The 23,384-nt window shown below is 46.8% G+C and overlaps 1 protein-coding gene across 1 annotated transcript; it reads right to left on the bottom strand.

Annotated features, from left to right (window-relative positions):
• On the bottom strand, window positions 1-22,379 carry Galr1 (galanin receptor 1). Its single transcript, XM_048419535.3, has 3 exons — window positions 20,650-22,379; window positions 16,340-16,405; window positions 1-8,003 (listed from the first exon to the last, which is right to left on the bottom strand). Exons 1-3 carry the CDS (start codon window positions 21,307-21,309, stop codon window positions 7,686-7,688), a joined length of 1,044 nt encoding a protein of 347 aa, XP_048275492.1. The 5' UTR covers window positions 21,310-22,379; the 3' UTR covers window positions 1-7,685.
• Between the last annotated feature and the right edge of the window lie 1,005 nt (window positions 22,380-23,384).

The raw sequence follows: 23,384 nt of genomic DNA, 5'->3' as shown, positions 1-23,384 counted from the left end.
GACACTTCAAAGAACAAATTTTATTTTCACTTAAAATCGGTACAAATAACAAAGTGTAAATTCCATGCAGAACATGAGGGTGTGGAGACCTCAGAGGGATTATTTGGCTTAAGTGCAGGAACACAAACTCTGGATTTTTGGTGGCTTTGCTCTGTAAGTTTAGTCGCATTCCCGCTGGAGCTGTCATTATGAGATACATTTGATTGACAGCGCCTTAAGGAACAAGGACAACAGCATCAGGTACCAGGCAACTCACACCACTGTTTAATAGCATCATTTAAGCAACATCACTAGTAAGTGTCAAAGTAGAGCATATATAGAACATTTTTTTACTTTTCCTACTTGTTGAACCCAAAGATTTAACTATAGAGAACCACGGGCAACATTATATGTATCTCTTGGAGATAATAATATCCGCAAAGACATGCACAGACTTAATTAACAGTGAGTGAAAACACTGACTTCAAAACTTCTTGTGCAACAATGTGAATACTGTTTTAAACTTTTGTGTTGGGATGGGAGTGGGGGAGGAAGTGCCCTTGCCATGGAAGCCTTCTTTTGAAGAAGATCTGTCATCATGTCTATAGTCCCCAAGCTTCAGGGAAACCTTGTGTCTGGGGCCACCTCCATGCCAGTAGCTGAATGGATATGAAGAATCTAATCGGTGCAAACAATAGAGATTTGCAGAGATTTAAATCCCGCCTCAACTCTGTTTTCCCCTAGAGTCATGAAGTTGGATCTTAGAGGGTCATCAATCACTGTGCGTAGTTCTAAACCCTGGACAGATGCAAGCCTTCTATCCCACACCCCAAATGCCCAGGGTCCCCCTTTACCCTCTGATCGAGAAGTCAGTTGGTGGCTCTTGACCTGTGAGTCAGATCAGCAGCATGGACACCACAGAAAATGCTATATATCGATACGTTCCTCCTTGTTCCCATCCACCCACAGACTAAGACCGGAAGGCCACTCCTTTTAGACCCAAAAGGAGTCCTCCCAACCATGCTCCTCCGTGCAGTGTGCATGGCTCTTGTGACTCAGGCAGAGAGAACTGGCAAAATGCATGGAGCTGTTAAGCACCAGACACAGAACTGGGTGTCTGTTCTATCTGTTGGCTTTCCAGTCTCCTCATAATATGAGGACATAAGACGAGACACTAGAAAATTAAAACATGGAAAATAGCATTCACACACCCCCACTTATAGCTTTGGAATATGTCTGTTATAATTAGATTTCTTTCTGGAGTTGTGCTTTTATCTTTTATCCATGCTAGCTCTGTTTAAAGAATATCTCCATCCCGCACTCCACTTACTCTTCACACATATAAAGAACATGTTCCTCACTAGCCGGGAAGCCAAGAGACCCCAAGCACAGGCCCCTGAGAAGCTTGTGTGTTGCTGCCTGCTCCTGAGCTTGCTTGTTCATGGAAACTGGTTTCTTTGCCACATCCATGTAGGCAGCATTCTCTGGAAACAAAAAAGGAAAAGGGAATAAAAAGCGCTTGCTTTCAGTCACACAAACACTCTCATGGTCACCGCTGTGTGGTTTTCACAGCGTTGTGCAATCAACACTTGTTCCCAGGGATTCTTTCTGAGATGGAGCCCCTCCTAGCTCTACCTTCTTGACCCTCAGCTGCTTGTAATTGAAGTCTTTGTTTCACCAGCAACACCTATGGTGGCAAGTTCAATAGCAAGATCACCCTGATTCCCCAGGGTCGTCAGGTATCCCTCGGGTCCTAGGCACCCACAGCTCATCTTGTCCTGTGGCATGACAGAAAGAATATGACAGGGGCTATGAAAACTCAGTCACCAGCTAGGATGTTCTTACAGAGGTGGACCCAGTGAAGGGCAGGGAATTCAGGGGTCTCCAGGGCACAGCGTGGTGGAGCTTGACCGGGAGACACTAATGACATGGAAGCCAGTTCTGGAGCTGAGCTTGCTCTCATTCTGAGTCAGGGCATTTCAGAAGTAACACACCAGAAAGAAGTTCTCAGAGGTACAGCACTCTCAAGGCCTAGACCCCTCTGTAGGGGTGTCATGTGTGTGCAACCTGGCTGGGGAAAAGATTTGATTAGCCACCTTTGATCTGTTATGGAAACAGTTTGCTGTTGAAGCCTGCACTTTTCACACTTCACTGTTTAAAACATAATTCCTGCTGGGACAGCCAAGAAGCATCCTATGTCCAGAGCAAACAACGAGGGTGTGGAACGCATGGCCAAGCTCGGGATATCTCTGACAGAATCTACCCAAGGGCAGAACTATGGCTAAAGCCAAGAAAAGAGCGGGAGAGTGAAATCCAAGGGGCGTTGAGAAGCGAGAGTGAGGAAGGATGAGAAAGATTCACACGGGCCAGCACACGCTTCGTGTTTGCTACTCTCTTTTCAGAGAAGTAGTTCCCAGAAGTCACCTACCAAAGCAGGGAAGTGGAAGCTGCTTGGCCAACAATCTCCTTCCCACTGTACTCCCATGAAGAACTCCCCAGAAGAGCAGAAACCTCAGAAGAAAGCCCTGGGACCCACCTGGAGTTTCCTGAACAGTTCAGCAAAGGTTTGAGTACTTGTAGTCCACAGATCCTGAGCAGTCCCAGGACCCTGATTCCTTGAGTGCCCACAGAAGGCCCAGGACTGGCACTGATTCCAGTCACTAACAAATCTCTTTCTTCTTAGGGCATGATGACAGGTGACCACATGGGGAAGAGTACCAGGAAAGGCTGGCCCCATCCGGAGACTACTCTATACGGAAGGGTTACCCACAGTCTGAAACAGGCAGTCATTCCTCTCCTGTCACCATGTGGCTGAGCAGCTTCAATGCCCAAACAAGCTAAGGGTGGAAAAGCTTCGCAGATCCACAGGCTCTAATGCCACATAAATAAGCCAGCTTTAGTAATCGGTGTCTAATCTTTTGAAGCACAATACTGTGGTAGACAGCACCTCAGAGAAACCTACAGCACTCAAAGTTCATCTAACAAGGGGTCATCACACTGACTCCCATTCTCCAAGATGCTAGAGAACATGCATGGTGGAGCCCAGACTCTATTTAAGCTTTTCAATACTTTGTTGTCTCTGACTGCTGAGAATCTATCTGAAGCTACATATGACAGTCTACGACGTCCTGAAGTCTGTTCTCCAGCAGAAAGATAAGGCTTTCCAGCCAAGGTAACATCATAAGCCTGATCAATAGGACAGACTTTTGTGAACCGTCCAACCTGCCGGCCCCAGGCAGTGCTGTGCAGCTTCAGAAAATCTAGATAGAGTCATTTCTACAGCACATGTAGAGGTGGAAAGCTCACTCCCTTCCCTTCTCCTCACTCACTCATGCGGCCGTACTACTGTCACTGTACCCAGAGCATCACTTAAGAATTCAGAATGCTCATGGGGCCAGCAAGACATGTGACAGGACACAGCCGCCAAGACCATCGAGGAGTAAATGTGTAGGCCTGCTAATGTTTCTGCGTGCCGTCAGACATAGACATCATGCCATAGACATGCAGACATGCCTCAGACCCACAGAGCAGCGTCTGAGCCTTTCACCCTAAAAAGAGAAGCCACCACGTAGAATCAGAGGCACAACATGTGCACAAGAAAACATCAGAACACCTTGACTACTGTGTGACTTTAAACACGCTAGCCTCACGCAGCAGCAGCAGCCTACATGTGCACGGGGAGCCTATTATCCAGTTCTTTATGCTCAGCTTTCCCACTTTAGAGGGAAGATATTCAAATGGGGTGCCAATTTAAGCCACATACAATTACCACTTGCAAGCCAATCAGCCATGATGAGGCTCCTGGGCCACCTGCTGTGTATGGTCATATAATAAGCAAGGTGTTAATTAGACAGGCTATTAACACATCATCCAAGAAACCCAGCATGCAACTCTTTAATGACCAAGGATCTGACTCACTTCCCTAGACAGTCGCTTGCAGATTGAAAACATGGGAAACATTTGCAACCAATGCCGCTAAGAACTGGCACATGATAGATAGCTGAGTTTCCCCCAGGAAATAATCCCATCCATGCATTATTACAGTTCCCGTAATTTGTGACACGTGTACATGTATGTAAAAAAAAAACCCTCAAAGCCAAGAGCAAGATGCAGCCACACACCCATCATTCCAACTATGCAATGAGGTTTTATGGCAAGCTCAAGGACTCTGTAGCCCAGTACAGAAGGAAGCAGGTACTTAGGCGGGTGGCCCTCTCCTACTGGAAGCACCCTGACCTGGGGCTTCACTTAGCAGAATGGGACTATCCCAGCTGGACCTCTGTCCCCCTGAGGGGTCAGGGAGAGCCGTGACCCACCCCCATCCTGATTTGAGGCAGAATCATAAGCAGCTCCAAGCCCTGCATGACTCATGAACCCAGCAGCCAGCTCTCTCTCTTCTGACACTCATATCCGGGGAAGGTGGGTTAATCCCATCAGGTAGGGATTTCTGGAGAGGTAGGAAGTTGAGACAAAAGGATAAAAGTACAAAAGAGGGACAAAGGGGCACAGGAAATTGTTCTATTCCCACTGTGTAAATAGAACAATTTAATCAAAAGCAACAATAATTTGTCTAAAATATTCAAAAAGGAGGCTCAGGCTCTTACACTGCTGAATAAACATGCGGTCAGAATAGCATAGAACGAGTCTATCATAATACCTCTTTGGAATGCTGCTGACGGGACTCCTCAGTGGGAAGCTGGAATAGTGGGGGTGCGTGTGTGTGAGTGTGTGTGTTTGTGTATGCAGGTGTGTGCACATGCAAGCGTGTGTGTGTGTGTGTGTGTGTGTAGCAGCAAGCATTCCTGCTATTTAAATATTCCCAAGTCCATCTCTCCAGGAAAGGTTCCGCAAAATAACAGCTGCCTCAAAGCACTGAAGCCGAAAAGCTTGTGAAGAAAACAATTTTCTGTGTGCAGAGCTCTGCAGTCACCTGACTTCAAAGACCCACATATTTCCTCTTCCGTCTGGCTGCAGGAAATGTGCCTGTTGTATCAGGGAGGTCGTCATCATCCAATGTGGGATGGAAGGGAGGTCGCCAGCATCCAGTGTGGGATGGAAGGAAGGTCACGAGTCTCCAGTGTGGGATGGAAGGAAGGTCACGAACATCCAGTGCGGGATGGAAGGGAGGTCATGAGCATCCAGTGTGGGATGGAAGGGAGGTCGCCAGCATCCAGTGTGGGATCGAAGGGAGGTCACGAACATCCAGTGCGGGATGGAAGGGAAGTCATGAGCATCCAGTGCGGGATGGAAGGGAGGTCGCCAGCATCCAGTGTGGGATGGAAGGGAGGTCACGAGCATCCAGTGTGGGATGGAAGGGAGGTCGCCAGCATCCAGTGTGGGATGGAAGGGAGGTCGCCAGCATCCAGTGTGGGATGGAAGGTGCCTCCAAACTGATCTTGGTAATCACTTATCAGCAAGAGCTATACTGCAAGAAGTTTGGCACATTAATGGGCTCTCCGGATACTCACCTGGGTGACTGATCTGACCCAGGTCTTACAGACACTTTCCAGAACACTCCATTTAGTCCCCTGTCTTTGCAGGAAGTAGGCTACAGTCAGGATCCTAAGCTGTTTTAGAAGTGCACTCAAGTTCAAGGCTAAGAGAAAATTAGCAGAACAGCAGTTCACAGGAAGTGTCTTCCCGCCGCAGGAGCAGTTTGAATTAATATTTAGCAAATTTGGGGGATTGCGGGTGCAAATTATCCCTTCCTTGCTGTAGCTCTGATCTTAGATGCTGCTCTCTGGGGAGGACACAGATACAGGAGCGGGAACACACTCACACCAACATGCCTTCTAGACAAGCTCTGCCTTCGCCACGGTATTGTTGAACATTTGCAGCTAAGATACCTCTGGCCACGACAGAACAAGGGAATTATTACAGCATGGAAAATCTCTCACACACAGGGTTGACCAAGCCCCTCTGCAGACAGCATGGGTGAAGAAGGTGTGCCAACATCTACACCGACAGTTTTGGGTCCCACCTATCACATGAGCTGTCTTGTTCAAGACAAAATACGTTTGCTCCTACGTTGAGTAAAGTACAAATGAACAAAACTCCATGCAAAGAGCTTACGGTTCTCTTTAAAATACCCGCCTATCCCAGCATGCTTGTCCTTCCCTGGTGACCACTGGAAACTCATCGCCCCGTAACTTTAACAGTTCTCCATTTTCCGTGGGCCTTTACAAATGTAAACACTGTGCACAGGGAGAGGGTCATCAACAGGTGAGCTAAAATGTTCACAGACCAAAAGCTCACATTACACTTGTTTTTAACCTAAATTACGTGTTTCATAGGAAGTCTCAATTCGGCACTGACACAACATCCTTTTTGGATTTAAAAAGAAAGTGTCTTGCTTTTGTTTCCTACCTCTTAAAATATATCAAAGTCTTAAGTTGAATCATTATTCTTCTGAGATAAGACAATTTAGTCTTTTCACAGCATTTTCTATGGCAAGTATAAAGAAACTTGGACTTGTCATGAAAATTACATTAGTAGGTCAAGTAGTAAGGATTCTGACTCTAAATTAACATTACCCTAGGGAATAATATTTTGGGAAAATGAGCATTAAACATTTGTTAGGACAAGTTTAATAAAAATATATGTACATGCAAGACAGCATTTCTCTAGGCGTGTGCATTCTCTCGTATGTTTTGTTGTCTTCAGTCCGTCTGAGTCAAATGTCTCTCCTGCTTTCTCCAAGGGGCATGGATATTACCCAGGATCTAATGAAATTTTGTCCAGTTTTCAATCCTGCCGAAGTTATTGGATGACTGGCTTCATAGGTTTTGGGGGGGCATAGCTAATATATATTGCTAAGAACATGCTAAAAGCTATAACATACTGTCTTCTTTCCCAAGACTCTCCCCCTGGTGCCTCTGCCAGATTCTTGGTCCTCGGCAGATCCCTGGGCATTGATTAGTTCACTCTAAACATTCCAGTTCACAGGCTTGTTCCAAAGTAGAATCACCGCTGATCTCCTGAAATGAACATGATGGCCTCACATTCCCAAAGAGACGTCTGACCACCCATAAAGACAAAATGAAAACCCACCTCCTCTGCCCCACTCAGAAGAGGTGCCTGTCTACAAAGGTTTTATGGAATAAAATTCACTATTCTGTGCCACAGTTGTATTTCAAAACACACAGGCTAGACTATTACCTCTCCACTCAAAGCTGAGGCAAAAAAAAAAAAACTTTCCCCCTAAGTTAACTAACTTTTAAATGCAGAGTTCTGTCGCATGCCTTTAATCCCAGCACTCAGGAGTCAGAAGTAGGTGGATCTCGGTGAGTTCAAGGCCAGCCTCATCTACAAAGTGAGTTCCAGGACAGCTGGAACAATCCCACAGAGAAACTCTGTCTCAAAAAATAATGTAGATTTCAAATATTCTTCACTGCTTTACAGAACTGGCCTTGTCCCATGGAATCTGAACTTATCTGTAGAATACTGTTGGATTCTCACTCCTTGAGAGACATCAACTCTACAGAATTTTCTTTTGTTTCAGAAATACAATTTTATAAGGAAGCTAATTGGACTTCAGTGGACCCGCGAGTTCCTCAGCAATCAAAGTAGGTTAACAGCTGTGGAACATAGTTAGAGGGCTACAGATTGTGGTCAGGAGAACGAGCTCCGTGTTTCGTCATCGTCCACTGCATCCTGTTCTCTCTAACCCACATGGGAGCTGGGGGGCAGGAGGTCTCAGTGCACCTTCACACGTGGGTACAGTTGGTGGACGGCGGGGTGTCTATTCGGCTCTTGTTTTCTTTAGTGTCGCTGGGGACTGGTTCATTGCAAATGTGGCACTTGAACACTTGCTTGTACGCCTTCCGGAAGTTTTCTGAGAGAAAGGCATATATGATGGGGTTCACCGAGGAGTTGCTGTATGCCAGGCAGTGGGCAGTGATCCTTAAGAAGAAGGAAGCCTGGGTCAACGGGAACACTCCGAACTCAGCCCAGAGGTGGACGACATGATGGGGCAGCCAGGATATACCAAAAACCACAACCACCACCAGGACGGTCTGCGCGGTCTGGAAGAGAGAGGAGCAATGGCAGAGTGTTGGAGAGGAAACAGGAGTTGCTTGAACATGTCGGTTACATCAGAAGAACACAGCACTGTAAAACACACCCCAATAGCATTCACGTGTACCCCGATGGGATGAAACAAAAGTGTTCAATTTGACCTCACATAACACCTCTCTGTTCATGATCTCAAGTCCCAGCTGTGACCTTACAGGGTCCTGACTCCTAGGCGTGTATTCAGTGCATGAGGATGTGATAAACGTGGGATTAGAAATGGATCGAGATTGAGGACTATCACTTCAACTAGCGGAATTCTACAGCCAAGAGATCCAGAGCAGGAGGAACCAGAGCTCCGAACCAGTGTGACCCAGACACCAGACCCTGATTCAATGGAAACAAAACAACAACAGAACAGCATGCCTCTTCCAGTGTGTGCACACCAAGTTCCACCGAGAGCCTGGAGCTCAGACAAACGCTGCACAAACTCGTGGGAGATGTTGGTGTCTCCTCGTTAAGCACTGCTGGTGGAGACTGGAGAGCTAACATTCCCACAGCTATTCTAGTGCAGTCTGTAGGCCAACCAGGCCTATTGCTTGCTAGCTCTTGACCTTTCTCTTGCTGCTCCTAGTTCAAAAATACTGAGAAATTTGGGGCAGGGGGTCTCCACGTTCCCTAATGATCCCCAATGGAGGGAACTGTCATTGGCTTGTGATCTCAACACAAGGGAACACACAGGAACTGAGCCACATACTGTGTGCACGGGTAAGGCCTCCCTACTGCCCACCAACCTAGGAAGCAGGGCAAACTTCAGAAGACCTTTTGTAAAGGACACTGCTGACAGGGATGTCATACATGGCAGGACTTCCTCTTCTACTTCTCATGAAAGGGTATTCTATTGCTCCAGAATGTAATGCTCCAGAGGAGTGCATGGCGCCAACTCCTAAAGAGTTTCTTGGCAGCAAGCTATAACAACAGGAGACGTTTATCACAGAGAATGATTGGAACCCGAAAGGTAATGAGAGACCAGGCTTCTGACCTAGAAGGCAGAGACAGGGACTAGCTGGATTTCAGGTCAAGAATATCAAACACTAGGAGGCGTGAGGTACAGGAGAGGAAACCTGAATTCACTATCAAGAGGCACCATGGATTTTGCAAGACTCACTGGCCAGACAACAGGTCTGTCCATCACCTTTGGAAGATGACAAAACCTCCCCAAGACTTGATTTCCTCATGAACTGATTGGCCATTTCAATGAACAAAGAAAACTAACCAACAAAATGATTCCTGGATCGTGCCTGAACCATGTGAGCACTAAACCAGCTCAGCTATTAAAAACCCACAGGCAGGTGTTACAAAGTAAAAGCTTACCTATTAAGTCCACTTACTGCCTGGGCCACAGAGCAAACGTAATTAGCTCACACGTATTAAGGAAGTGTTTGCTATCAATCCATTTGCCCATTAGTGTGTGAGAACTGCCATTCTCTGGTGCTTTCATCAAACAATCTAGAAATGATGATGTCCACAGTACAGGAGAACATAGCCTCCTCCGTCTAAGGTGATCAGGCCATCTCTCTATAGAAGTACTACCCTGCCGATATTCCATGCCTTCTTTTAGGGAACATGGGCTAAGCAAAAAACTAAGAGCAGATCTACCCCTTGACAGCTTACAGGGAAGATTTATATCTTATCCAGATCTGAAATGCAAATGGCTGTGTGGCCTGAATAAACAATATTTTTTATGACAGCCTTTTCTCTGGGTATTCATCCAAACATAACCTCTAAATGTTTGCAAGTCTTCTGTTTTTCTCAGAAACAGGCATATAAGACAGTGTGTGTGTGTGTGTGTGTGTGTGTGTGTAGTCCCCTGGCAGTTTTGAATGTAAGTGCCTGATAATTGATGATACAAATATAAGAACAAATACTAGATGTACATTCATACGAACTATCATCTACCTAAGACTGCTTCTATGAGAGCTTACTAATATGCTTCTGAGTCCCACAGTGGTCCAGCTGGGTGTCTCAGAGAAGATACTCTCTCCTGTCTGTCTCTTTGAGCACCAAAGTCCACATGAATGGATGCTTTTAGCTGTCTCACATGTCTGTGTCCTTCACACAAGCCCTGGGCTTTCCCAGTCTGGGAATTATTTTTCCTTCTTCTTCTTCTTCTTCTTCTTCTTCTTCTTCTTCTTCTTCTTCTTCTTCTTCTTCTTCTTCTTCTTCTTCTTCTTCTTCTTCGTCGTCGTCGTCGTCGTCGTCGTCGTCGTCGTCGTCGTCGTCTTCTTCTTCTTCTTCTTCTTCTTCTTCTTCTTCTTCCTCCTCCTCCTCCTCCTCCTCTTCCTCTTCTCCTTCTCCTTCTTCTTCCTCCTTCTCTTCCTCTTCCTCCTACTCTTTCTCCTCCTCTTTCCCCTCCCTCTTTCTTCTACTAATACTTCTGTTTCTTTCTTTATTTATTTTTCTTTCTTTATTTATTTATTTTTCACTCTTTCAACAAATGCTAGTGTATCTGAAAAGAGTGGAATTTAGCAGCAGAAACTCTGCCCTGATTATAAACTGTTCTTCTCAATGGATGATGGCTCCTCAAGAATATAACTCATAAAACAATATGTCTAGAATACATAATCTCAAAATTAAAGATCTGATCAGAATAATGCATGTGTTCTAATCCCAGTCTCAGGAATGGGGTAGATCATTGTGCCCAAGAGAATTCTGGGTCCTGTCACTCTGACTGACTCAGTGGCTAATAGTTATTAGTTACCTTGGAGTCTGCCTCTTTGCAAAGCTCAGGAGCTTTAATGATTCCCTGATGAACTGCATAAAAGCCACAATAAAACTGGGGTTATCTCGTGGACCTCAAGTGAAAGCAATTAAAAAGGTTTCCCTTGATACTGACAGCTGCAATAGCAGAAGCATTTCTACTCATAGACAAGGGGAGAGAAGCTGCCTCTGCTGTATCCCTCTAAATATCAGTGTGGAACATGGACTCCCCTGCGTGGGAAGCACTAGGCTGTAACAGAGACACGGCTCTGCAGGTTTTTAAAGTTCATTTCTAACCTTGTATCCCTGTTTCTTGCAAAACCATTTGTGCTTACAGAGCTGGTGTGATACTCAGCGTATACATTACTGTCACCTTTCATTCATGTGGAGCACAGAACCCTAGCTACCTCTGACAGAGAAGCAGTACAGACTCTTGAGTTTGTCCTTTATTGATGTGCTTTCTCTTTCTTTCTTACACTGGACTCATCTAAAAAAAAATTATTAGTCTTTCTTGAATAGCGAGCTGCTCTCTTCAAGCAGCCAGAGACATCTGCCTTGTCTTCAAAGAGTCTCACTCACAGTGTGGCTAAGGGAACTCGGCTGGGGAGGAAAAGTGAGCACAAAGGGAGAACTTGAAAACCCCGTGCCAGCTGTGCCGGCTGTGCCAGCTGTGCGAACAACAACCAGAAAGCTCGCTGGACACGTCAGGAAACAGAAAATAGCCACAAAAATGCATCTGTTGGAAGAGCTCGGAAGCTCACAGGACACCAGTGGCCTTTGACCAGCTTTCCCCCAGAAGCCCAGCCCAATGAGCTGCCCAGCCCATTCTACCATCCTCCCTGCAGTCCCGAAGGTTCCTGTCTCAGACGAGCTAGCCTCGAGCCAGAAGCATCTTCTGCCCAGCAGTGCTTCAGCAAAATCCTTAATAGGTTATTAAGCTTTTAATTATTTCTGCAGGACTGGAGAGATGGCTCAGTGATTAAGAGCACAGACTATTCTTCCGGAGGACCTATGATCAATGCCAGCACCTACACGACAGCTCACAACTCTCTGTCCAGTCCCAGGAGGGAAAGCCTAAACCCTCTTCTGGCCTCCAGAGGCACTGCACACATATGCCACACAGATACACATACAGGCAAAATGCCTGTACATAATAAATATATATATATATATAATGAAATTAGAAATGTCAATTGTTTCTGAAAAGAAATCCTACCTTCTTCCTGCATTTCCTGCCGCATGTGGCTAACTACACAATGTGTCCATCACAAAGGGTTGGACTAGACCTTCATAACTGTAAGGACTTCATGCAGAAAGTTCTGTCTGGTGACATTCCTCATGGGTTGTAATCTGATCAGCAAGATGACAGCATCTAGGGGTAAGGCATTGAGGGAGGAGGAGGCTGTGAAGGAAGAGCCCTCCAGAGTGGGGTCATTGTCCTTATTAAAGAGTCCAGAGAGCTGCCCACTCCATCCAACAGGTGTGAATGCAGAGAGAAGGCTGGAGCCGACAATCTACGAGCACTTGACCTTGGTCCTCCAGCCTCCAGAACTATAGGAAATAGATGTCTACTGTCTAGGAGCTACACACTGGGATATTTTGTTCTTGTCACATTAACTAATGAGTACAGAACACCAACACAAAACTGCTCAGCCACTGAAAAGGCCCAGAACTTAATGGTGTCAGAATTGAGCAAACTACCAAAATCTCCATTCCACTGGAACCTATTTCCCATCATTCCATTACCGTGCTTGGAATGTACAGTGTCCTCTAACCAAGGCTCACGGGTTTGAAGACTTGGCCCATGAGACAGGGCCTAACTGCAAGAAGCCAGTCACTGGGGGCCAACCTAGAGATCTCTCAGCTCAGCCCCATTTCCTGGATTTCTCTCTGATTTCTGAACATGACGCCATGTGACCAGCTGCCTCAGGCTTCTGTCACCATGCCTTCTCTACCGTGTTGGGCTGTACCCTCTTGAACTCTCAAGCCAAACAATCCTTCCTCCCATAAATCGCTTCTTTTGGAGTATTTGATGACAGTAACAAGGTGAGAGGTACATCTGTAAGAGGAAAGTGGCGGGCTGCGCTTTCGCCTGGATCCTGGCTAGCTTACCCCTGCAATAATTATACGGAAACTTTATTTATTTAAACACTACTTGGCCCATTATCTGTAGCATCTTGTTGGCTAACTCTCTCATATTGATTTAACCCATTTTTAATAATCTGTATCTTACCATGAGGTCGTGGCTTACCAGGAAATATTTAGCATGTCTGACCTGGCAGCTTTATGGCGGGCGGCTTTCTGACTCTTTTTTTCTCCCAGAATTTAGTTCTGTCTTTTCCACCTACCTATGTTTTGACCTATCAGGCCAGGCAGTTTTCTTTATTAACCAATGAAAGTAACACATAGACAGTTAACCCTCCTCCATCAGATACAGCCATTGACCATTGAGATGTGCATTACATCAGTCTCCATCAGAGTCCCATGCTGTCCCTCACACAGCAAGCACTGAGCATCTGTATCCTGAAGACCTGTACCAAGATCCAGAAAGGGTCCCCAGCAGGACTTCTGTGATGGGGTGCTGAGGTCTGTGCTGTTCTGGGCCGGAAAGTCTCAGTCTCTCTTATTGCTCCTCCATCTTCCTTCTCCTCGTCACCTTGCTTCCCTCTTGCCCTCTCTTCTTTCCTACCTCTTTCTTACACACACACACACACACACACACACACACACCACAGTCATGTGTATTTGTTCTGTGCAAACAAAAAAAGGCAATTAAATCTGTCAGAAGAGCCCCAACACCTGTTCAGTGTCAGCAGGGGTTAGAGTCTGAGAAAGAAGGAGAAACGTCTCCCTTTCCAGTCCTCAAACTTTCTTCCTCATATAGTGGGAATGAACAAAAGTAAACTTTACATAAACAGATATTCATTTTACATGTACAATATCATGGTCCATGGTACATGCTCACAAAATAATCACTATGTTCTTCTGATAAAATAAAAGTGAGGTTTTCCTCATCTTCTCCTACAGGCCTTGTATCATCCTTTAAACACATTGTTCTTTCTGGGACCTTGTCAGCTTTTTACCAGCATCTCTTCAAAGACAGACAGTCAGCAACTGCACTTAAAGAAGAGTCGTTGCAACCTCTTCATCAGAATGAACTTGCTTTGGTTTTGTGGTTGTAGGAATTAACCCTCAAGCCTCACGCAAGTCAGGGATAAACTCTACAATGAAACTTCAACCCAGCCTTTTTCCATTTACTTTGTATCTTTAGACAAACTGTGTCTTGTTAACTGATTCAGATTTGCCTTAAGCTCCAGATTCGGTATCTTCCTGTATCAGCTCTTCAAGTAACTGAGATTAGAGGATTTCACCACCTGGCTTAAATCTTTCGAATTAATACTAAATATTTAACTTAATTGGTAGGTATCTTCTTCCCTGTTGAATCCCAGTAAACCCCCTCTTCTCTAATTTGTCTGTGTGTGTATGTCTGTGCACACAAACATGCACACACAAACGTAGGCCACAGCTGTGAGCACGTGTTTGTGGAAGCCAGAAGACATCAGGTATCTTTCCTCAGGAACAATTCACCTTGTTCCTTTCTCAGGCAGGGTCTCTCACTGGCTTGTAGCTTTCTGACTAGGCTGGCCTGCTAGACGATGACCTCCAAGGATCTGCCTGTCTCTCCCTTGCCCGTACTGGGATTACAAGGGCACACCAACTTTTCTTTTTCTCTTTTCTTCTTTTCTTTTTTCTTTTTCTTTTTAGATTATTTATTTTATGTGTATGAGTGCTCTATCTGCATATATGACTGTATGCCCAGAAGAGGGCATCAGATCCCACTATAAATAGTTGTGAGTCACCATGTGGTTGTTGGGAGTTGAACTCAGGACCCTTGAAAGAACAGCTAGAGTGCTCTTAACCACTGAGCCATCTCTCCAACCCTCATCCTTTCTTTTTTTAAATGTGGATTCTGGAGATCAAACTTGGTTTCTCCTGCTTACATGTATGCCAAGCATCTTATCAACTGATCCATCTCTCCGGAAGTTTGTTACTCTCCAAACACTCATTCTCCTGAACATCTTTGGACGACCATGTTTTTCTCTTGATGCTGACCCCCAAAGGAAGCTAATTCCTTTTAGAAACCAGGGGTTGTCTTGTTCCCACACAGTACCTACACTCTATGAAGAGCCTGCCAAGGATAAATGACATCAAGTCCTTAATTGTTCTTAAGAACTCATTTTCCTGGGGGTGAGAAGTGGTGCTTAGAGGACAAAGCAATCAATAAGAGTATGTGAGAACTGTCAAAGCCCAGAGCTGGAGCAGAGGAGGAGACCGCACTATTCAGGGCTGACTCCTGTCGTGGAAATCATACTTCATCTACTGTTATAAAGAAAGATCTGCAAGCTTAAAACTAAACCCACCTAATAACTGCTGGGGGGGTGAGGGAGGGCTGGGGCAGAAGGCTGAGGCAGTCCTTTATTCTTAGGCAGCTGGTGTGTGTGTGTGTGTGTGTGTGTGTGTGTGTGTGTGTGTGTGATGGTATCCCAAGTGCAAGAGGGAAAGAGTCTCTTTGGGAGGCAGAGGCAGGAGAATCACTGCAAGTTCAAGGACAGCTGTTCTGCATCACAGGCTCCAGGACAGCCAGAGCTGTGCAGCAAGGCTCCGCCTATAAACTCGTGAGGCTGTGTTAGGGGAGTGCGAGCTCTCCACGCTGATGAGGATAAACAGGGAAGTCGAGCAGGTTGTTCTTAAGTCAAAACTTTCAGAGCAAATAGGATTATCTGAATGATTATTTACATAATATATATAATTGATTAGAGTGAGTATTTATAACAAAAAAACAAGGTATTTTAGGATATCATTGGTAATGTGTGTGGGCTAAAATGTCTGGTTATGTTCCCTCTAATCATATTGTCTAATAATTTCATTCCACTGCCTAAACCTAGAAATCACATGGATTTCATCTGAGTAAAAGATAAATTAATCGTGGCGTGTAAAACAGCGTCTCCTCAATGAATAGAAATGCACTGAATCCCAGGAAGTTAGAAGTTCTCTCATGACTCAGAAGACAGCATTAAATGGGATTCCCTAGTCGAGAAAAATAGTTAAGGAGGGGTAGGAACCCAGCAATTTTTCTTTCTGTCCCTTCTGTACCAAAATCAGTCCAAGTCTAGGGAAGCCATAAGGTGACTCTTTATTGGGCCTGAAGAGAACAACACACCAATGCTCTCACAGTTGAGAATCCAATTGATAGTTTTGAATCACTCCTAGGATGTTGGATGCTAAACACGGAAATTACATCACGAGCCCCTCTGAGCTCTCTCTGTGCTCAGCCCTCTCTGTGCTCACCCCTGGAAGTCTGTCTTTCCTGGCCTCCCCACCCTGCCCAATGCAGCCGAAGGGTGTTTAGCGACCGCACATCTCCCTGGCCTAACTTCTGCTCCACCCAAACCCTGAACCATTATGGTTCACAAAAGTGTACATCTCAAATATCTGGCTTTTCACCTGTGAATGGAGGTGAGGATAATTTAAAACAAAAACAAGCTGAGCTCTCCAAAATCAACAGACACAGCATGTTTGTGAATATTACCTTTTTCTTGGATGCTTCTGACTTTTTTGACATGTTCTTCAACTTTTTATGCAGATGATTAAGGACCTGCAAAATGCAGACAGATAAAAACGGTTTACTTCATGCTTTCGTACACATTGTCTCTTTTTCAGTGGCAACCACTGACCATTCCACTATGATAATACTATTCTTTATAAAGCAATAAGAATAGAAATGCAGCTCAGATCAAAACAGCCCTGAATCAAAGCCACTGAATGTGTTCGGAGGTGTCCCTGGAAAACAGACCACACCCTGACATGGATAGAGCCACAGAGAATGCTAACATGCTCAGAGTTTCTTGGAGAAAGACCCTCACCTGGGGTGGGGGTGGGGCTTAGTCATGCAATCCACTGTTCTACTTGCTTTGGTTCTTTCTGCCTAAAAGCACTAGGTCTTACTATACGTGGGATGCGACATCAGCTCAGAGACACACTGGAAACAAGAAACCCGGGCTGTGGGAGTTCATGATCCAGTGCTGAAAGCCAAGTGAACAAGGAAGAGAATACAGCCTGACATTTGACATTTCGGTGTGCTCCCCAGACCTGCACCAGTTACTGTGATTGCTATGCACCCCACCCATTACAAATCTCTTAGAGCAAAGAGCAAGCCGGCAGTGGTCCTTTCTTGTATAATTCAAACACCGTGTGGGCTTCAGACACTCCCTTTTAGGAATTCGGCATCACTGGTGGCTGCAGGTTTTGCCCTGACCATATGTATCTAGGAGATAAGCTAGCTTTAATACACTGAGAAGCCATCCTGTTCTCTTGACACTGTCATATTTGGGAGATATGATTTGAATATTGTTGTTGCTATTATTTATAGGAATTCACAATCTGAACTTGTTCCACTTGCTCCATGGTGCCTACCCTGCAGAGCTGGTCCCAGGTTTGTTTTCTCTGCTCTGATGGAGACCCTGAAATAAATGACAAAGCGCTTGAAATGGGCTGCAGATTTCTGAAGAGGCACTCAGGACATAGAGGCATGTTCCAGCCACTTGAATATTCCCCTCCAACACCGCAGCATGGAAATAATTTAATTGAATTGGCCTTCCAGCCGAAGCCTGCTCCAATCCTCTGGAAGCAGCACCATCCGTCACGGCCTAATTGAGAAACCTCAGGATTCATTTACCAGCCTTCCCTCCCCTAGCAGCCAGAGCAGGCAACCTAGCAGCTGTCTCCGGGTGCGAATCGCTGTCTTCCTGCCCTGTGGAGCCCTCTTCTAGCTGCTGAAAACACCTCAGTGCCTCTCAGCCACACAAGTCTTTGCTGGCGACGGGAGCAAGTGAACAGCTCGCTGAGACACTGACGCTGAAGTAGTTCTGTTCTGCCCACAGAAAATACGTAGAAGGCAGTAAGCCAGAAGTTTGCAACAGCCGCAATGAGAAAAACTTGTAAGAGGAAGGTGAGGGCTGGAGCCAGGAGGCCATTGTTGGAGTCAGTACTAGGGAGCTAGCTGGCAGCAGCTGGCAAGTTTGTAAATGCCCATATGTAACAGCAGCAACAATATTTATATTCTTCCTCACAGGCATGAGAAGAAAACAGAATGGCTTCTAAGCAACTACTCTAGGTGGAAACATGTTTTGCAAAGATGCTAATATTTGCAAGCTTATTAAAGCTAGCTTATCTCTCTGACAGACATGCTAAGTGCAAAAACTGCAAGATAGTCATAAATCACCAGTGACGGTGAGTTCCTAACGGAAGTTGTCTAAAGACCATAGATCACTAGGGATCACAGAGGGTGGGAATGGGATAGAGGAGATGCCCCCCCAAAAAAAATCATGACAGGAACATCAGTAGCTTCTTGATATTACTAGGGTTTACACAGTAAGGCTAACTAAACTGAGTCCCAGTTCATCAATTTTGCAGCACCAAAGAATACTGAATTTTCTAAACAGTCTACAGAGATGATTCTAGATATATTTTTTGTAGCTCTGCTTCTCTTCTACAGCGCAAGCTACGAGCACAAAAGGGCACACTGTGACAGATCTTAAGGTCCTGCCATTGAGAAAGAGAATATAGACGTTGGGATCCATTATGGTTTCATCTCCCTTGAGACTGTGAGCGTAACAGGGGTGTTTCCTCACTTTGGGCCTAGGAGGGTTGTAAGCAGAATGCATGCTGAGGGAAGAGAGTGGCAGCGGGAGCCCTACAGTGCAGAGAGGAACCACCTTCGGGAACATGGGGCTGCTCCGGGGTCTTTCAGGTCTGTCTTGTTAAACATGGATAAAAAGATCATCTCTGGGATGCAACTCATTCATTGATTGTAAAAAAGAAAAACCTAAAACACTTGGTAATTTCAAGTGCTATTTTGGCCATCTGTGGTTCCTCCCGTTGGCCATCAGCCCCAGTCCTTGATCATATACAGCCAGTTCAGAACCTAGCACCGAAGTTTCAGAGTCATTGACTAGACGGCTCATACTTAGTGCTAGACAGAAAACAGCAACGCCCGGTGATTTATCTCCAGCTGTCTGCGGCCTGGGATAAATTTGCAAGTATTAACATTGTCTCAAAAGATGTTTCTAGCTAGAATACTTGCTGAGAAGCCAAGTTTTTCCGGATGAAAAAAGATTCAAATGATCATCTATTAATTAATTCTTAAACCTTGTCTTCTGTGGAACTTTGGTAGACTCTTTACTGACAGTCCTAAACGCTCACCTTTTTCATTTCTACAAAGGATGAAATGATTTTCCTCCCCTTAGGGACTGTGGGGAGAAATGAAGGAAGCTCATGTTTCCTTTTCAAAGAAGCAATTAGGAATTTCAGAGACCAATATTTTCGGTAGGGCTCTAGTTCCCAGCCCCTTGTCCTCCAGAGACCAATTACTTGTCACCTCCAGTCTCACTGTCTGGTCAGTTGCTGCATCCCTCTGAAGTCCCCTTTCTTAATAATAAAAGAGAGGTGGCAGTTCCCACCCACGCTCACAGGACAAGTTACTGGGTGTGTGTCCACACCCCGCACACAGCTCACTGTGCATAGCAGCCTTTGCTTTGCATTTGAAAAGACCAAATGAATAAACCAACTACTTTCAAATAGCTAGGCTTGAGTAGCAGCTTTGGAGACAGTGCACTCATTCACGTAATACAGCCATTCAAAAGACACACCGCTCATATAGATGTGGGGAAGATGGCTTCTTTTAAACGTATTTTTTCTGGGGGAGATGCATCTTAAGAGTGGAATGTGAGAAACTATTGCTTTTCTAGACAGGTTATGTATGGTCCTACTGTCACAGTCCCAAAGATCGGGAGTCAGGGAAAGATAAAGTTGCATGGAAACTTTAGAACTTGTCCTGAGGGATTTTTTTCCTTCCTGGTTCTGACAGCACCCTAAAAGGAAACGTGACACTGAGGCAACCTCAAGAGACACATCAAGTGGCTACTAAAAATACACTCTGAATTAATGGAACATCAAACGGTATCTAAATAGTCTAAAAGTCTAAAGACTTTTGATTAACATAAATGTCCATTGCTCTGTAATTCCTTAGGAGCTGTGAGCCACAGGTCCTTCTGGGCACATAAAGACAAGATAAGCTCACAGCTCCCCCAGCTGTGTGTTCTTGCCCTCCCTCTCCAGAGGGAGTTCACCACCTGAATCCCTAACACTATCCATAGACCCTTGCCTGGAGAGAGCACCTGTCCTTCCACCCACGGTCCCCTGGGGACTTCAGTCAATCAAGTCTCTTTGGAGAAGTAGGGCCTCCCGCTTGGAATTTAGAACGCTAAGCTAAAATCCAAAACCCTGGCCTGCTGAGCAGAGTTTTACAGAGGAAGAACTCCGAAATTTCCTGAGGTGCAGGAGCCAAGGAACTAAGTGGGAAGACTACTGCCTTAACAGCAGGTCTCAACAAAGAACTAAGAGGGGGGCAACTAGAGCCCCTGCTGGCTCTTGGAGGAAGCACAGGCTCTCTGCAGCCCCCTTTGTCCCATTGTATTACTTTCTGGGAGTCCTCGAATCTTGTTTAAAAACCGCTGAGACTGAGGCGGGGTTAGCCTTTTGAGCAGATCCGGGACACATAACTAGTACCTCTATGCTCTGCCAGGCGATTGGAGGTAGAGCTGCAGAGCCTTTGAAGAAAAGCAGGGAGGAAAATCTCTACCCAACTTCTAGACAGGAACCACAAACTCTCCCCAGCACCTCTCAAACTCGAAGTTAACTTTCTTGAGCCACAAATCATGTCTGAGCAAGCTGAGACAAAGTAGAGTGGAGAGGGAAAGAGAGTAGAGGAGTAGGCTGCGAACTCAGTCAAGGGACAAGAAGAGCTGCCTGAGAGCCGCCCAGAGAGCGCTTCCCACTCACCTTGGCATAGCAAAAGCAGATCAGCAGTAAAGGCAGAAGGTAGCCAAAGACGAAAGTGCACACCACATAAGCCTTCTTGTGGAGCTGGTTGGGCCAAAGCTCCCAGCAGAAGGTTTGGTTGCTGTTCCGGTAGAGGCGTTGGTGGTAGGCCACTGGCGAGGCCATGGCAATGGACAGCGCCCAGATGAAGCCCACGCCCAGCAGCGCATTGCGGGACACCCTGAGAGAGGAGGAGCGCCGAGAGTGCACAATGGCCACGTAGCGGTCCACAGACATAGCGGCCAAGGTGAAGATGCTCACGAGCATGGAAACGGTGAAGAAGTAGTGTGTAAACTTGCAGATGAAGGCGCCCAGCACCCAGGTGGGCAGTGCGTACACTGTGGCCTGGAAGGGGATGCAAAAGAGCAGGTAGGCCAGGTCTGCGATGCTCAGGTTGAGAATGAACAGGTTAGTGGTGCTGCGCGGCTTGCCAGGTTTGCTGCGCGCCAGCACAGTGATCACCAGGCTGTTGCCCAGCACGCCCATCGCGAAAATCAGGCCAAACACCACCAACGTGATGAAGTTCTCCACGCCGATGCCGAACAGCAGCCTGGACTCATCAGCGGGAGGCTCTGGGTCGCTCCCGTTCCCCGCGCTGAGATTCAAGGTAGCCAGTTCCATCACTTACTTGGACACCTCTTGGGTGTCTGTGCAACGGAGCGCGCTGGGAAGGTGTGCCAAGCGGGGAAAGCGGGCTCTGGTGGCAGCCAATGATCACCAGGTGGCCCGCCACAGGGCAAGGAGAGCCGGTATCTCCAGCCGGAACCTCCCGCAACCCGCAGGAGAGCAGGGGGTAGCGTCCCGTCCTGCCTGGTGGAACTGTCCTCTATGCCCAGCCTGGCTAAAGAGGGGGCGGTGCTGCAAATACGGAGTTGAGCCTTCCCATGCGGGGGCGATGGGCTCCAGAACACAAGAGGTACGAGTCTGGGCGACTCCGATCGCTGGCAGTCTGCGAGCTGGGCGGGTGGGACTCGTCTGCGCGATCCGCAGGTGGAGAATCTTCTGCGCCTTACCAGTAGGTTCTAATCCCTTGGTAGTCCTGTCCTCCGGCTCCTGCAATGCCTTGGGGTCGCACCTGTTGCTCAGAGCCTCTTCTTCCAGCCGAGCTCCCAGAGCTCTGTGCTACACACCTTCAGTAGTGGAGAAAGTGCTGAGCTTTCCACACTAACAGCCACCTCCCTGCAGCGCTGACGCTGGCGCTGCGGCTCCCTCCGACCTTATCCTAGGTCCTCTGCAGGGCACACACCTCACTCAGGGGTTCCTAGTAGTGGGCAGAGTTTCTGCTGCGCGGGAGGGACGGTGAGGACTCAGTTGTGTCCCCTCTTTGCCTCCCAGGTCCGGTCTGAAAAATCACAGCTTGCTCTCTGAGCCTGGGCGCCCTCACCCGGATGAATGGCACCCCACCTCCTTGCTGTAACTGGGGTACTGGCTCTCAATGCAGTCCTCCTAGTCCCACGAAGGCCAGACTGTTGGCACTGGGAGCCGACCTGAGTGCGCTCCTGTGCCTGTGCGCAACTGGATGAGGTGACAGGTTGCGCAGCCTTTCTGCCAATTGGTGCCTTTGGTCTTTCCCTCTCCCAGTAAGACCAGAAATAAACCCCACGGAAATCAAAGGTTGGTCCAGCTACCGGAGGTTCTGTGACATTCGCTGCCTCCTTCCCTCCCTCATCCAGTCACAAGCGAGGGAGGGAAGAGGCAGGGATCAAAGGAGCACCGCCTGGGTGAGTTTTCATTAGGAGCGTGTCCTGCTCACACCGCCTCGGGGAAGCAATCATTTCCAGCAGACATTACTCATCTGAGTGACACAAACGGAAGCCTTGACAATGGATGTGTTTGCAAAGAGTCATTTGAAAGTGTTGAACGTCCACCACCGCTGAAACCAGGGCACACCAACCAGAAACAGCTGTGTATCCGTCAGCACACATCTAAAGAAAAGCCTGCCCTTGCTGGTACTCCGTGTCGGTAGGGGGTAGTCACATCGCTTTCAAATAACACCACCATCCTCCAGCGTGTAAGTGACCACAACTGCTGGGCACAGGGCCCGAGGAAGAGCAAGCACAGAAGGGTAGGACAGGGTTCCTGGAGCAGCTGAGTCCCGGAGATTGGCATGTAGCACCAGGACTTCAGGGAAAGTGTGCAGGACTGTGAGGGAGGAGTGGCTTTTCCTTGGGGAATCTGGGGCCAAGCAGGACCTCAGTTCTCCCCCTCACCAGCTCTCTGATTCCACACTGCTTGGGAAACTCTTTAGTCATGCTTTGTATGCTGGCTAGTTCTCTGCTCTTCTGCTTAATGCAAGGAGCTCCCTGTTTACAAAAAGATTTTGTATCCATTTTATGGAGTATGGAATTGTCGTCTTTCCCAGCATTCACCTGCCCTAGAAGGATGGAGCTGTGTTACCAGTTGCCATGCCTTTCTTTCTCCCCAGCAACGCTCTGCAACCTGCAGCTCCCCGGAGTTCTGTTCTGTCCACAGTTCCACTTTAAAGGCCATATATAATGTCTTGGGGGAGTGGCTTAACCTTGGGGTTTCTATTTTGCTTTATTTTGGGTTGGGGGGGGGGGCGGGGGCGGCGGCGGTGGACCTGGGAGCTGGTTGTACCCAGGGCTTCAAGCATCTTGGGCAAACACTCTACCAGTGATCAATATCCCCAGCAAGAACTTAATGGATTTTGCTCTTGTTTTTGTTTTCATGTGATG

The sequence above is a fragment of the Myodes glareolus genome, chromosome 13 (assembly GCF_982192425.1).
Source record: "Myodes glareolus chromosome 13, mMyoGla1.1, whole genome shotgun sequence".
NCBI classification, from domain to species: domain Eukaryota; kingdom Metazoa; phylum Chordata; class Mammalia; order Rodentia; family Cricetidae; genus Myodes; species Myodes glareolus.
The sequence above is the reverse complement of the archived record's forward strand: the minus strand, read 5'-3'. Positions and strand labels throughout refer to the sequence as shown.